The 16,211-nt window shown below is 34.1% G+C and overlaps 1 protein-coding gene across 3 annotated transcripts in view; it reads right to left on the bottom strand.

Annotated features, from left to right (window-relative positions):
• LOC123500305 (AP-2 complex subunit alpha-like) overlaps positions 1-16,211 on the bottom strand; it is a 47,105-nt gene that overhangs the window by 30,078 nt on the left and 816 nt on the right. For all 3 annotated transcript variants that reach the window (XM_045248989.1, XM_045248991.1, XM_045248990.1), the window contains exons 2-11: positions 11,289-11,365; positions 9,773-9,984; positions 9,374-9,567; positions 8,862-9,093; positions 2,597-2,788; positions 2,371-2,438; positions 2,102-2,270; positions 1,775-1,912; positions 646-828; positions 92-223 (exon numbers count right to left, since the gene is read on the bottom strand). In XM_045248989.1, the coding sequence (XP_045104924.1) occupies positions 92-223; positions 646-828; positions 1,775-1,912; positions 2,102-2,270; positions 2,371-2,438; positions 2,597-2,788; positions 8,862-9,093; positions 9,374-9,567; positions 9,773-9,984; positions 11,289-11,352 (1,584 nt within the window). In that variant the 5' untranslated portion in view covers positions 11,353-11,365. The remainder of the gene's footprint in view (positions 1-91; positions 224-645; positions 829-1,774; positions 1,913-2,101; positions 2,271-2,370; positions 2,439-2,596; positions 2,789-8,861; positions 9,094-9,373; positions 9,568-9,772; positions 9,985-11,288; positions 11,366-16,211) is intronic.

Below are 16,211 nucleotides of genomic sequence, written 5' to 3' on the forward strand. Positions count from 1 at the left end.
TTTGTTCAGAACATACAGTAGTATGTTCTCACTACATCCAGTGTGACCATTTCAATCAAATATTAGAACAAAATATTTGGAAATAATATACCTTTGAGTGAAGGAGTTGGAACTGCACTGCAGGAGCAGATCTTGTATCACCAGCAATCAAGTTGCCAAACTCACCCAAGATGTAACCACCAACTTTGACCATATTTTCATGGCATGCTGGTGCCTGTAGTGCCTGTGAACAGATTATTACACTATTATGCTTAATCCACATTCCACATTAAACACATCAAACCTAAAAGACAGTTTCATAAAGTGGGGAATACTATATAGATTTTTTAAAATTCTATACTTAGCAAATGCTATGATAACTTGTGCTCCAGAAACTAAATTTCTCTCTTTGAACATTTGTACTTTTTTCATTTGTACTGGAATTGTCTTTTACTTCTACAATGCCATCAGAAGGTCCTCACTGTCCACACTTTGCAATCCCATTATTGCCAAAAGCATTGATATTGTTTCAAGTTCTCTTTTCTTCTAATGTTAGCATTTATAGTTTTTTTTTTTCTGTACCTTCCTTAATTCTATTCTTAGTAACTACATAGGTATAAATTACATTAACCATGAAATACAACAGTATATAAAATATGCACTCACCTCAAAAACAGTCTTAGCTGCATAACCCTGTACATCTTCTCTGTTCACTACTATCTGTATTACACGGTACCACACCTCTTCAGACACATAGTCTCCAGCAATACGTATGAGGTTCAAAATAACATCCACATACCATGTATAATCTTGGGCATACTTTTCTGCTAGAATGGCCACCTTCAACACCTGCAATTGAAAATATTCAGTATCACGAAAAAGTTTCACTGAAACTATACATATAAAATATCCAATGAAACAAAATGTAAACTCTGTTCCTACTTGATACAGCAGAATAAAAGTGGCTCTGGTAACTGAACTGAGGCAATTACCAGTAGATTTTCCTTATGATAAATAAGCATAATTAAACATCAATATAATCTGCAGTTAACAAAAAAATCTTATAACTTCTCTGGAAATCATGACAATAATAAAAATTCCCCACAAAAGATATTTTTGTTCTTGTGTCAGACTTGATTTACACGCAAAGGTCAATACCAGTAACATGTGTTTTACTGCCAGCTAGAGTACAAATATGGATGTTCCACACATGACAGACTCCATAACATACTGTGTCAACACTACACAATCTTTTATAATATATATATATATATATATATATATATATATATATATATATATATATATATATATATATATATATATATATATATATATATGATATTTCAACAACAAAAATAATAATTAAATGCCAAAATCTATAAATTAAACGTTACATAACAAAGAACCGACGAGACAGTTTAGTGCCATGTTTATGTTATGGTCCAGCAATGTTATATATGTATGTATGTATGTATATATATATATATATATATATATATATATATATATATATATATATATATATATATATATATATATTCCTGAAACAAAACTGTTTTCCTCATAGGAATCAATGTAAAATGTAAAAAAAAAACTGCTAGTGGGTCCTCCTTTGCAAAATATAAGGGTACAGATGGAAGGACACACCAAGTACCATCCATTGATAATCCTTGAAAGTTATACTGATCAGACCAAAGTTTAAGCATATAACAGTAAAAAGACATGCCATATTAAATTTAAAAATACCCAAACAGATAAGCATAAGCATAATATTCATCTACAGCTTTCTTACCATTTCCTCACGAATAGAATAATCAGCAGTCTCCAAATAATTTAGCATCTCCTGCACAATCTCTTCAGCATTGCTTCTGTCACACATTGCGTACAGAAGATCAACAGCTCTCTGTCGTACACTTACATCTCGCTCTGTCTGTAATAAAAAGAGGTACACTCCTTAACTGTTGACTTGTATACCAGGCCAAACAGTCCAGTTAAGAGAAGTAGCTAAGACAAAGTAACTATGTATGTACATTCACATCAACTCCCCAATAATATTCTAGCAAATAAATATACATCAGATCAACATTTTAAACCCTGAATCTTAATAAAAGAACAATACCTTAAGAGCGTTAATGACCGTCTCTTGATGCTTCTTGACAGCCTCATGTGAGAATTCTGATGTGGCAAGAAGGCACATAGTTTCCAGTGCCAAATACCTTAAGTTGGTTTCACGGTGAGAGAGGAATTGGCCTAGTTGGTTACATGCACGCACCAGCAAGTTGGGTTCACTGTGGGAATAAAGTAAAGGTTAGGAGGCAATGTACAATAAAAACAAATCAAATCATCCTATGCATTTTACATCAACCATAGTAACTGAAAGGCACTTGCCTGTCTGAATGAATAATAATACTAATGGCTTCAAAGAGCACAGCATTCTTTGCATTGGAGTGTTGGACCTGAGTGAGGAAAGAAAATCATTATTAGATTGCTAAATATTGACTGAAAATTACAAAATGTTCTTTATCCATATGAATTATAGAAATATGTACAAAAAACTTTGGGATAATTAAAAATTTCATAAAAGAAACATAACAAAAACTGGTACAATATTAACCTTTTTAGACTTTGGAGGCTCTTGGGCTTTATTGAGAATAGTATCCAAACACTCATTGAGCCTCCCCCTAACACCTGGATCTTCTGGAGGAGGGTAATGCTGAAGCAACCGCAGTAGTTTCACTGACAGCCATGGTGCAGGCACAAAGTAGTATGTGTAGTCTTGAAGGTCTGTGTAGCTTGCAGTTACAATCTGGAGAGAGAGGAAAGATATCAAAGGTTGAACAGGTGGACAAAGTTCTGAGACAGTACTTTATCATATCCATATATGTGGAGTGCTAATTCACCCTCACAGGTGTAAAGAGCACACCAGTCAGGGCAACTTTAGGGAAGAGTTTTATCACAATCTGTGCATGCTGGTCTGTCATGTTATCATTCACATATTTTTGCTTCTTAGTTTGTTCTTTCTTCCTTTAATGCACTCACACTTCTGTTCCCTAAATAACAAGAGGCGTTTTCAGTAGCGTCACCGCAAGGCCAAACATGTTTGACTTCACGCTGAACAGGACAGTGCTGAGGACACCGTCGGTGGTGCCAGACGACTGTGTCACTGTGATCTCAATCCCTGGGAGAAGTTATCGTACACATCAGTCCCCTGCTCCAGCACTGTGGTCAAGACGTAAACACAGCAGCATAGTGGAAGAGTTTGGAGATTTATTCAATGATGGGGAGTATTATAGGTCACCAGTGTTTCATCATTTGTATATGCCGAGCCCCAAGCAGCGCAATACTCATAAAAAACAAGAGGTCTTCAGTCCTGGAAGTGGTTTGATCTACGCGGGCTTGTTTTGAAGGTGTTCCAATGTAGATGTATGGCTGCGGTTTTCTGACACCTATATAATTGAATTACATCAATAATTAGCAGATAATTTATTTTTACCATCATTCATTACTTTATGATATAAAGATTTGCAAAAATATTATAATTTTTTCACCTAATAATAGAAAAGTAACTCCATTATTGTATCGAAGTCACGACTAGAAGTATGGAATCAGACAACACCCACAAGAAGGACGGATAGATGCGACATGTCACCAGCTACCACCAGCTCCTTAATTTATTTCACGCCATATTTTTTATATCGGTTCTCTCCAGTATGCCACACAATATGTAAAAGTAAATCTACATCTACAGTACCCACTTCTATGGCCTAACATACATCTAACTACAGGCAACCCCCGTTTAACGAAGGTTCACACAACGAAATTTCGCTATAACGAAGGTTTCATTTTACTACCATCTGCTCGTTTAACGAACACCAAACTCGCTTTAACGAAGTTTTATCCAGGTAATTTTTTTCCAAATTTGAAAGCCCCACTGTATCATGCAAGCTGACAGGCTTTTGAATACATCAGGAGCTGCTGGTACTAAGGCCTGCCTCAGGAGAAATCCTGAGACACCTGTAGAATAAAGATCAAGATCAAGCCTCTCGTGGACAACACAGGCTCTGCCGATACAAAGGCCTAACTCAGAAAATCTGCCGATACAAAGGCCTGACTCAGAAAAAATTCTGTGTCACCTGTAGCATCAAGATCAAGATCAAGATCACATGCACCACTCACTGCCCAGTCAAAACATAACAGCGTCACCAGCAGCTCATCTTCCTTAGTTCAACTTACCACCAAAACACCCTGCAATGTGGCCTAACGTTCCTAAGAAGACCAGGAAGTGTCTTACTCTCGAAGTGAAGCTGGGTATTATTCACAGACAAGAGAAACGCCAGAAAACTAATAACATTGCTTCCCACCATGGCTTGACTCCATCTACTGTCTACTATTCTCAAGTCAAGAGACTCTATTAAGAAAGCTAGTGAGACCTCATCTTCCTTGAGAGCTAAAAGAACCACCAGAACTCGTGACTCTACAATGGATAAAATGGAAAGCCTTGTGGAAATGTGGTACATAAGTTTTGTATGCAGTACCATGATGCGCACTTTGTTTACATTCCACAGGTTGCCGGTTAGTGTATTTCCCGTGTCACTCTCCCTCCCTTCATAAAGTTAAGATCATCAACATTATAAATTACGTACATACATACATTAGTGTACATTATAATGGCATAAATTAAACTACCTAAATGTTTAACTTCATAATCTTTACTTTCATTAAACCTTTTACTGTACTATGATGCACTCTCACTTTGCTTACTCTCAATGGAAGTTCAAATCAGGGGTTAAACTTGTTATAATCGGTTCGCTTAACGAAGTTTCGCTTAACGAAGTGTTTTTTAGGAATGTAACCCCTTCGTTAAACGGGGATTGCCTGTATTCAGTTTTATTCGAAATCTAACTCCTTCTTGATCTCGTTCCATGAGGTTGATGGGGTTACTCCATGCTGATTGCCTAAAAAGCGTTTGCCAAACGAGAGGAAACGCTTTGGAAAGGCGTTTGCTCGCGTTTGCGAAAACTTGCCTCCGTTTGACTCTGTTTGCCCCCAGCCGCGCCGCTACTGAAAACGCCTAAGAATAACACAGACAATACACCACATCAATAAAAATACACTAGTATCTCAGTATGTCACTAATCCATTTTAGATCCTTGGACTTAAACCAAACAATGTATACCATACACATTTTTCCTTATAAGAAATAAAGTAAGTCATTAGTCAATTCTCATAAAGAATCCTATTCTTATTGACATGTGTTGTATAAAATGATTTAAATGCTGCTTAACCAATACAGTATTTAGATATACATATACATATCTAATTGAGAAGTGTTTAGTACCTATATGTGCAGTTTTCTTTTAGAGCCTTTGTACGTCCTTGAATTCTGTTTGTAGTATATAATAAGATATGTCACTAACAGTAAAATAGTCTTTATAAATATAGATATATTTTTGGTTCATAGTTATTATGGACTGAATACTTCAGTAGGAATTGAAGCATACTTAGGAGCTATTTTGTTTTTTCCTGAAGCATACATCATCATGCACATTTTGGGAAATGATTACAAGTTCATTAAAAGAAGAGAGAGTACCACTAGAATGAAAGTGAGCCAACATAATCCCAATATTCAAAGGAGGAAAGTCAACTGAGCCATTAAATTACAGACCGGTGTCACTTACAAGTGTTGTGGAAGAAATGTAAAATAGTAAAAAGGGTTAAATATCTGGACAAAGAACAAGTTATATCGAACAGACAATTTGGGTTCAGGACAGGACGGTCATGTGTGTTGAACTTGTTACGTTTCTACTCAAGAGTAATAGAAGGACTGGAAAGCAGAGATGGATGGGTGGACACAGTATACCTGGACATAAAAAAAGACTTTTGATGAAGTCCCTTATGGCAGACTACTTTGGAAGTTCGAGAGCAAAGGAGGACTGAGAGGAACTTTGTTAGAATGGACAAGGGATTATTTAAAGCACAGGGAGATGATAACTGTGATCAGAGATACATATTCATCTTGAGGTAAACTAACAAGTGGAGTGCCACAAGTATCAGTGTTAGCCCCCATTATGTTCCAGATATATGTAAATGACATATAAAATGGGATAAATTTATTTGCTGATGATGCAAAATTGCTAAGAGTAATCAAAACCTGAGAGGACTGTTTGCTGCTGCAGGAAGAAATAAACAAAATCTACGAGTGGAGTAAGAAGTGGAAATTGGAATTCAATGCCAAGAAATGTCACATAATGAGACTGGAAAAGAGTAAGAGAAGACCAGTATGAAACTATCTGATAGGAGAGGAACAAATAATGAAGACTAAAGAGGAAAAAGATCTGGGAGTGATTACACAGGAAAATCTTAACCCCGAAAAACACGAAAATAAAATATTTGGATTAGCATATAAAATGTTGACTAATATAAGAGTGGCATTTCAATTCATGGACAAAGATATGATGAAGAAAATTATTAAGAGCATGATACGTCCAAAGTTGGAATATGCAGCAGTGGTGTGGTCACCAAGCTCTAAAAAAGATACAAGATGATTAGAACATATCTAGAAGATAGCCACATAGATGGTGCCAAAACTAAAGGACCTAACATATGAAGAAAGGCTGAAGGAAATGGAACTGCCAACCTTACATGATAGAAGAGAATGAGACCTAATAACAATGTATAAAATAGTAAATAGCATTGAAAAAATAGACAAGGATGACCTGGTGCTGGTGACAGAAGATGCTAGAAGGACAAGAGGACATGTAAAGAAGATTAGGATGAGGAAGTGTGTGAAGGATATTGGAAAATACAGTTCTCCACACAGAACGGTGGAAAAGTGGAATGCACTGAGTGATGAAGTTGCTACAGCACATAATGTGCATAACTTTAAAGAAAAATTAGATAAATGGAGACAGCCTGTTCAAACCTTGTATAATACAAATAGGTAAACTAGGTGAATACATAATATCAAAGCAATCAAATAAAATTGAAAACCATGGTATTGGTGTGGGATGATAAAAAAAAAAAAAAAAAAAAAAAAAAAAAAGGCTATAAATGTTTTGCCATGCTTGAGATGTTGGGTACTGCAACATGCACATCCAATCATTTTCCTGAACTAATAATTCTTGATTGCTTGAAGTACAGTTGTAGCGGAATGTTCAGGTGCAAAATTACAGGCCGCCCAAACTTTTCGCTAAACTCAACACATGAAAATATCTAATTTGCAACCAAACTTTACGCTATTTTTCCATGGTATGATTTGTACCACTATTTAGCAAAGACAATATGCACGACTTGGCAACTCTGTTGAGTCACTCCCAAGTCCACATGGTGTCAATGTGCAAGCATATACCATGCGGATTGCCTGTTTTTTGTGGTGGTCTTTGTGCTTTTGCCTCAATATCTCTGAAGTGGGAAGTGGTAAAGAGTTCAGAGAGACGCAATTGTCGCTATCATAACCCTCTATAAAGAGGCCTATAATTGTAAAGATATAGCCAATCGTGTGGGAATAGGAGTGCAGCAGTTCAAAAGTGGACCAAGAAATTTTGAGATGGGAGAGGTGATGCCATTCTATATGGAAACAAATAATCAATGAGTTTGCCGCCGATGGCCACCTTATTGCCAGATGTATACTAAATTTCTCTATGTACACAAAATAATTATTTGTGGACATCATAACATCCACATACAATTACGTATTTTGTAACATTAGAGAGGCTTTTACCTACATGGACATGAATGATGAAAAAAATAATTACATATAAGCATGATGCGTCCCAAGTTGGAGTAAGCTACAGTCATATGGTTTCCACATAGGAAAGAAAAGGAATATATGGAAATTACAATGAATACAAACAACAGCAAAAAGATGACAGAATTGAAGGAAAAGACATAAGTGACTGGAAAAATCAAATTAATAACATCATGAGAGACAAGAAAAAGGGGAGAATTCATAACAATGTGCAAATTAGTAAACATTATAGAAAAAATACATATGATTTGGAAATGCAGAGGGAAGAAAGAACAAGATCTATGAGAGGAAATACAAAAAAGATTAAAGAGAGTAAATGTCTCAATGATGTCATGAAATTCTGGACCTCTAGAATAGTCACATTAGGAGGTGGTTAGACTTATTACTATGAGCAAACTTTGAGAAAAATTAGATAACTATAGACATGGAGACAGCACAAATGAGCTTCAGCTACAATCCTGTACAATACAACTAGGTACAGAGAGAGAGAGAGAGAGAGAGAGAGAGAGAGAGAGAGAGAGAGAGAGAGAGAGAGAGAGAGAGAGAGAGAGAGAGAGAGAGAGAGAGAGAGAGAGAGAGAGAGAGAGAGAACACCAAGTATCCTTACAACCACTAACTTTGTTCTGGGACAGTCTATATAAGGGCACCCTTCTTTCCCTCATTAATTTCTTTATGTATATATCAATCTTGATTGATGAAGTTTGAAAATGCAGTTGTAGTTTTACAATAATACACTACAGGCAAACCCTGCATAGCGAACGTTTACACAACAGATTTTCACCAAAACAAATGTTTTGTTTTATTATCCTTAAATCGCATAACAAGCACCAAACACCGCTATAACAAAATTTTTATTGGGGAAATTTTGGCCGAGTTTGAAAACACTGCCGAATCACCACCACAACTATCCACTGTCGCGTCCGAATTTGACGCGTTCAGATTTTTTATTTAATTTTATCTAATTTAATTTATTTATTTTTTACTCATCCTAGGACACGTACAATAAATTTTCACATAACAAACATTTTTTTGGAACCTAACTCATTCGTTATGAGGGGTTTGCCAGTATTTACAACATCCACCTTTCTTTCCCTTGATATTTAGTAATAAAAAGATAACATTGACTACTTACTCTGGATAACCTTGAAACTGCTAAAGACACACAGCCCTTATATTCATCAGGGTTTTTCTTGACCAGAGCTTCAATGAGGGAACATGCTGCGGTGACAACACCCATATGCTGATCGTTGAGCAGGTGAATAATACGAGATGTCCATTCTCCTCCAGGGATAATTTCTTGTGTTGTGCGGAACAAACGCAGGAGACACAAAGCTGCTGACTGCTTCACAACGTCCATAGTTTCACTGGATGATTAGTAAAAAAATTAGAGCTAATTAAATTTCAATTACTATATCAAAGAAACATATGAAAAATATATGATCAGATCATTATCATCACCTGAAATTATCATAGTACTTAAGAGAAAACAGTCCAGGAAAAGAAACAATGTCATTAAAAATAAAGTAAATATCTAATGAAAGATATATATATATATATATATATATATATATATATATATATATATATATATATATATATATATATATATATATATATATATATATATATGTACTTAAAACTTACCCTGAGACAAGAAGCTTTGGAATGTCATTGCCAAAAGCATCTGCCATCTCCTTGGACCCAATGTTTGCAATACACTGGAGAGCAAGGTTGACATGGACAGGGTTTCGTGAACTCAAGTCGTTCTTAATGCTTTGCACAATCAGTTTTATAAGATCACTATTTGTGTTCACGAGGACTGAGATGAACAGATAACCCTGAGGAATAAATAAAAATTAAGTATATCAATCATATACAAAGCCATAAAAGATATGTTCAAGAAAACCTATATTTTCATGTGAATATACACAAGCAATTAATTTCATCCCAGAAAATTATGCATTCATGTGTACATCATACTGCATACATGACAGCTTTTCAGCTTTTTATATAATAAAGGATGTAGGAAAAGCAAGTACTCACAATCTGCTTTTCTGTATATTTGTTGGAAGACAGAAGATTGACAGCTTCCATGTGCCCAAAGTCGATGTCATGACCAAGGAGGAAGATGAAGAGCAGTTTACATACATATTTCTTCTTCTGATAGCCATCTAGTGTTTTGTCTCCCTTGAACTTGGAACGTATATTGGCTAACTCCTTGTTTATGCGCTTTATTTCTGCCTCTTTGCTTTTACCTATAAGTAAAAGACGAATGTTAAATTTTAATCTCACATAGTACAGGAAAAAAAAAAACATTTGAACATTTCATCCTCAATTATCAACCATATTTTTTAAAATATAATTCACCTTCATATCCCAGTTTTCTGATGATGTAAACAACTAAAGGGATGTTATAAGCTTCAGCAATTGAGGAAGGGAGACTAGAACACATCAATAAAGAGTGAAGGAAAATGTAAAAGTACTGCATACAAAAGTAATGAAACAAGAACGAGACAAAAATAATCTCCCATCTTGTACTTTTAGCAAATGTAAGGAATTCTGGTTCACAATAAACACCTACAGAAATGCCTCTCTCATCTAGTTTGATCTACAATTATAGATCTCAATGTCCCTTTAAGATTTGATTTTTTCATGGAATCACACCCATTACTAGATAATGTCTCTGAAAGAACAAAAATAAAATGTAACAAGTACGTGGTTTATATCATCAGCATGCAAGTGCTGGAGCAAGTGCACACAGCAGAGGTGTAGGTCATGTAATGAAACCACAATGTAACATGAGAATGATGTTACACATGCAAGCTGCCCATGGCTATCATTACCATCATCACTTTCCAATACAAACATGACAACTACTCCCACACCAAACATTTACACACAGAGAGAGAGAGAGAGAGAGAGAGAGAGAGAGAGAGAGAGAGAGAGAGAGAGAGAGAGAGAGAGAGAGAGAGAGAGAGAGAGAGAGAGAGGAAACATGTACTAATGTTCCATAATTATAATTTCTTTCTCATTTCTCTCCTTTTCTGTCTTGGCTGAGGAAAGATGAGTAAACAAAAAGGATGAAACCAGTCTTTATAATCCAACAAAAATAATAGTATATTTTATACAGTAGTCTGGAGGTTGGCAATTCAAAAGCTGACCATAAGAATTCAGAGGAAAAGCAATGAGAATTTTCCACACAGCAAAATAGTTATTACTGTCACAGACTAAACACCATACTCAAGTAACAAACCAGGGCAGACCAGAACTACTATACTGGTGAGTTACAATGCTGACCTTGTCCCAACAATGCACATTTTCATTTAGATTCTTAGTTTCTTATATAATTCCTCCACTATTGATAACAAGACAAAATAAATAAAAAATAAATAAATAAATAAAAATAAATAAATTTTAACAACTAGCTATTAGATTTTACAAAAAAAGAATGAAAAGTATGAAAATGTTTGATAAATAATATGCAATATCTAACTTCATCTCTTTCAAATTTTACAAGACTGCAAATAACATACTATGCACTAAAAAATGCCATACTTACAGTTTCTGATGTCAGAGATGAAGACCGCTAGGCCTCGCATCCCATCCCCTCGCACAGCAGGCATTGTTGGTGTTTTACTGAAAAATAGGAAAACATTATCTTAAATGAGTGATGCAATTGAGATGCAATACACTTTTGCTTTGAATTGGATTATATTCTTAGAATGCTGACTATGAAAAAAAGAATAATTACTATGGACAGAGACACAAGGATTCATTAAAACGAGTTCCAGCACTTATCACAAAAGAACATCATAGTGACAATCTTAGGGAACACCAAGGATTCATTCCACAACCAAACCTTTTCTAGGGTATTTCAAGCCAATATCTTGATATTTCAGAATTAGTCTTGAAATGTTATAGAAGAAAAATTCCTTTTTGGAACATAAATATACAAACTTGTTACTCATACAGCCTCAACATATTGCTAACAGCCAGAAACACCTATACTCAAAATAATAGAAATTTAACAAGTTAGTGATGAGGGAGAATGGTGAATGGTCAGGTATACAAACCCTGGTAAAAGACACAGTATCTCACACCACTAATAATTACCATGAACAAAAAAGGAGATATGGCTATCCTGTCTGTCAATCCATTACAAATACTGATCAATTTGCACTTGCATCCACATAAATAATACCTGGATACAATCTATTAAATTACATTAGCCTTAGCTTTTTATTGCTAGTCTCATTTTTACAAAAGTATTTTTATATAGTATGCCTGCCAATTCTTTCTAATATCTTGAGAGATCTATGAGATATTGATATTTTGGTGAGGAATGTGAAAATAAGCAAGTTGCACTCAAAATAGTGTTTGATATCAAAAAACTCAACTCTAATCAATCTAAAAAGAGAAAAAAATAACAGAACAGAAATTTTAAACAAGGTTAAGCAATAACAAAAAAATAAATAAATAAATAAAATATTAATAATAAATTAAAGTTATTCACTATATATATATATATATATATATATATATATATATATATATATATATATATATATATATATATATATATATATATATATATATATATATATATATATATATATATATATATATATATATATATATATATATATATATATATATATATATATATATATATATATATATATATATCATATATTATATTATATGCAAGATTTGATGTTCATTTAATTGATAATATCAACGCACTCTTCTCAGGAGGTCTATATATGAACTAGGGTGGCAAGAAACAAACATCCATTGTTTACTGGTACACAAGTCAGACATAGGCATCATTATGATTACTAATCAAAGAATCATAATCCATGGCTGTGTATCATAATCAAATCATAATTAAAAAGCATAAAATTTGTGCAATCAATCAAATAATCAAAATTTACTCTGCAGTTATAATCATAATCAAATCAATGAAATTTCTTTTATAGTAATCATTGATTAAAATGTGATTATTGCAATTATAAACTTGTATTTTCCATGAAATACTTTACTTTCAAGTCAAAGTATGTTTTGAAAATATTGGTAACATATCATGTTTTTACTTGCTTCGTCTATCATGATATTGGGAAAAGTGGGGTGCAGTGGACCAATGGTGCAAAGTGAACCACCACTGGCTTTCCCACCAAAACAAAATTTCACCCAGCAGCTGCATTATCTTTTGGTATCCTAACGAAAATCGTCCACCAGCTTTGGCACTGAAGGAAAATTTTATTTTAACTGAAGGGATCTAAGTTGAGATTTTTGTAATACTTGAAATTTAGATACATTTGTAGTTATATCATCTTTTTCTAAAGAACAGTAGTAAGATTGCCAACATAAGCAAAGCTATTGAAAGAAATGAGAATCCCTAGCCACAGGGCTACATAATATCATTTAAACATGTTGTCTGAGTATGTCACCATGATACCCAGGTTCTAGGTGGTTACACTCAAGATGAGCTTGGGCAGTGATATGGGCCCTAATATGGGTACCACCATAAATAAAATTGCCTGCACCACTAATGGGCAGAAGCTGAACAGTGCTTCCCACACACTATTCAAGTGTGCCTACAGGCACTATAGGCCTTACCATAAAAAAAAATAAAATAAAAAAATAAAAATAACATTGCTTGTGCCACTAATGGGTGGAAGCTGAACAGTGCTTCCCATACTCTTCAAGTCAACCTATAGGCACTATAGGCCACAACATAAAAATAAAAAAAATAAAAGATAAAATAAATAAATTTGGAACTGGTTACAACTATGTGTTTACCTAGTTGTAAGATACACGAAAAGAACCACACTATACTCTTGCTGTCCTGCCTCCTGATCTGTTTCTATGAGAATTTTGCTTAAATTTCTGTACGGTGTTTGCACATACTGTTCTATCATAAAGTTTGTTCCACGCTGCTATATATCTATGAGGAAAGCTGCATTTCTTAGTGTGTCTTCTGCAATCACTCATTTTCAGTTTCCTTCCATGTCCTCTTGTGCTCCTCATTATGAAGTTTGATGACATCATCTGTCCAGCTTCTCTATCCTTTCCAATATCCTGTATAGTGCTATCATATCACCTCTCGCCCTTCTTTCCTCCAGTGTAGTTAGTCCCACTTTTTCTAATCTCTCTTCATAACTACATTCACTTTAATGTATGGGGATTTTTGTTGCAGCTTTCTGGATTCTTTCCAGCTTCTTGATATCTTTTTATAGATTTGGTGACCACACTAATGCTGCATACTCCAAACTCAGACATATCATTGTTATCAACTTTTTACATAGATCTTCACTGATGTATGTAAATGCTGCTCTTTTCTCCTAGCACTCTTTTGAAACTCCATCATTAGTTAAAATGTGATTTTAAAAGTTTTATATATTACTGTGCTCAAATATGTAAAAGTGTATTTAAAAGATAAAATTTACTACCTATTTTTCTAGGCATTGCACCATACTTAACCACTGCTTTTTTTTTTTATAAACAATCACAGTGAAATGTGATTATATTCATAATCTAAACCCAAGTAATCATAATCAAATTGTAATCAGAAAAAAAAAACAAGTAATCATAATTTAATCACAATAAAAAAAGTACTGAAGACCATAATCAAAATCAAATCCTAATAATTTTCCATAATCGTGCCCATGTCTGATACAAGCCATACACACTCACTATCGTCAACTGGATTTTACTGCCAATTCACACTGAGCATACACACAGAATGCATGCATGATACCGCCTGCTATGAATCTATACTTAGCTACTTATGATGTGTGAGTGCCCAAGCCTATCTATGAACCTCTTGTCACTCACATGCATGCATTCAATGTACTTTGCTCCTCAAATATAATGTAAATTTGATAATATATGGTATATACTATATGTTCAGTAATCAGGTTGAGTTTTACTTCTTTCACTTTAAAATATTCACAATATATATATATATATATATATATATATATATATATATATATATATATATATATATATATATATATATATATATATATATATACACACACACACACACAGCTCACATAGGCAGTGGCATAGCTAGTGTTTTTACTGATTGGAATGACTCACAGCCTTCAAGTTTGCTGCTCTTCTCATAAATTATACCCATTAAATCAATATATATATATATATATATATATATATATATATATATATATATATATATATATAGTCAGACCAAATTATATTTTTCCATCGAATAAACACATTTAGGCTTAAGCCTAATTATCAAAAGTATGCACAGGTCTAGTAATGTAAAACTGATGACTATGAGGATCGAAAGTGTTGCCCAACTTAAGTACTACTCAAGACAAATTGCCCCGCTGGCTATGCCACTACACATAGGTAATAAATATTGTAAAGGTTTTTCTTTTTTTATATTAATGCAGAAAATACTTTGCCACATTTATGTGTAACTTACTTCTTCAGCATATGTGATTTTGTGCTGCCCTCTTTCAGTCTCCTTCAAAAACATGATCTAAATTAATCATTTGTAATGAGAAAAGCCTATGATGTCAGGTGGTATTGTGGTATACCTATTTGATTGAATTATATTTTGCAACTCATGAGAAACTAGAACTCTGTTTTATAATGATATTATGGAAGTGAAGCACTTGAGGACAACCTAGACACAAAACAGCACCCAATTTTTTTTTTCATCAACTACCAGGGGTGTATCTTACTATAAGCCAGTGATGATGAATACAAACTAAATAATTTGTCATCCTCAAAAAGATGTGCAGTTAGTTATCTGTTGAATTCAGTTACGTTATTATCTAAAGGGAGGTTCAGGAGCAAAGATAACACACCACCAGGTTAAGTTAGGTTAGAGTTTCTGGGGATACCTGGTTGTTAGGTTAATGTCATTGAGGGTGTCAGAGGGAAAAAGCCCTTCGTTATATTAGGCTACATTTAGTAAGGTTATTGTCCTTGGGACTTCACAAAGAACAGACCCTTCAATTATTTTAATTTCACAGGAAATTTTGTCAAGAATAATGACTACATTTTGCATTTACCAAAAAAAAAAAAAAAAAAAAAACCAAGGCAGCACAAAAGAGCATCAAACATCAATACAAATGAGCAAAACTTTATTTTGGTACTTTAGATGGCAGGATTTGATCAGGTTATATATTAATGATCTCACCAGTTGTGGAACAGGCATGAAACTTATTTTATCAGCTGGGTCTTGAGAAGTATTATAATTTTAAAGAGAACACTTTCTTTAATAAATTCATGAGACTCCAATGCTAAAAAAAAATACATTATTCTATAATGTAACCTATATTCTCAATTGAAATTGAGGAAAACTTATATTGGGAGACTCGGTTAACTAGCTGCTGTGCCGGTGTGGCACACAACTATGTTGGGTAAACATGATAAGAAGTCACTTTACCCAATGCCCAATTTACCCTGTGCATATCACAGACCTGATCTTGACCTAGTT

This window comes from Portunus trituberculatus, unplaced genomic scaffold (assembly GCF_017591435.1).
Source record: "Portunus trituberculatus isolate SZX2019 unplaced genomic scaffold, ASM1759143v1 PGA_scaffold_202__28_contigs__length_962959, whole genome shotgun sequence".
Lineage (NCBI taxonomy): Eukaryota > Metazoa > Arthropoda > Malacostraca > Decapoda > Portunidae > Portunus > Portunus trituberculatus.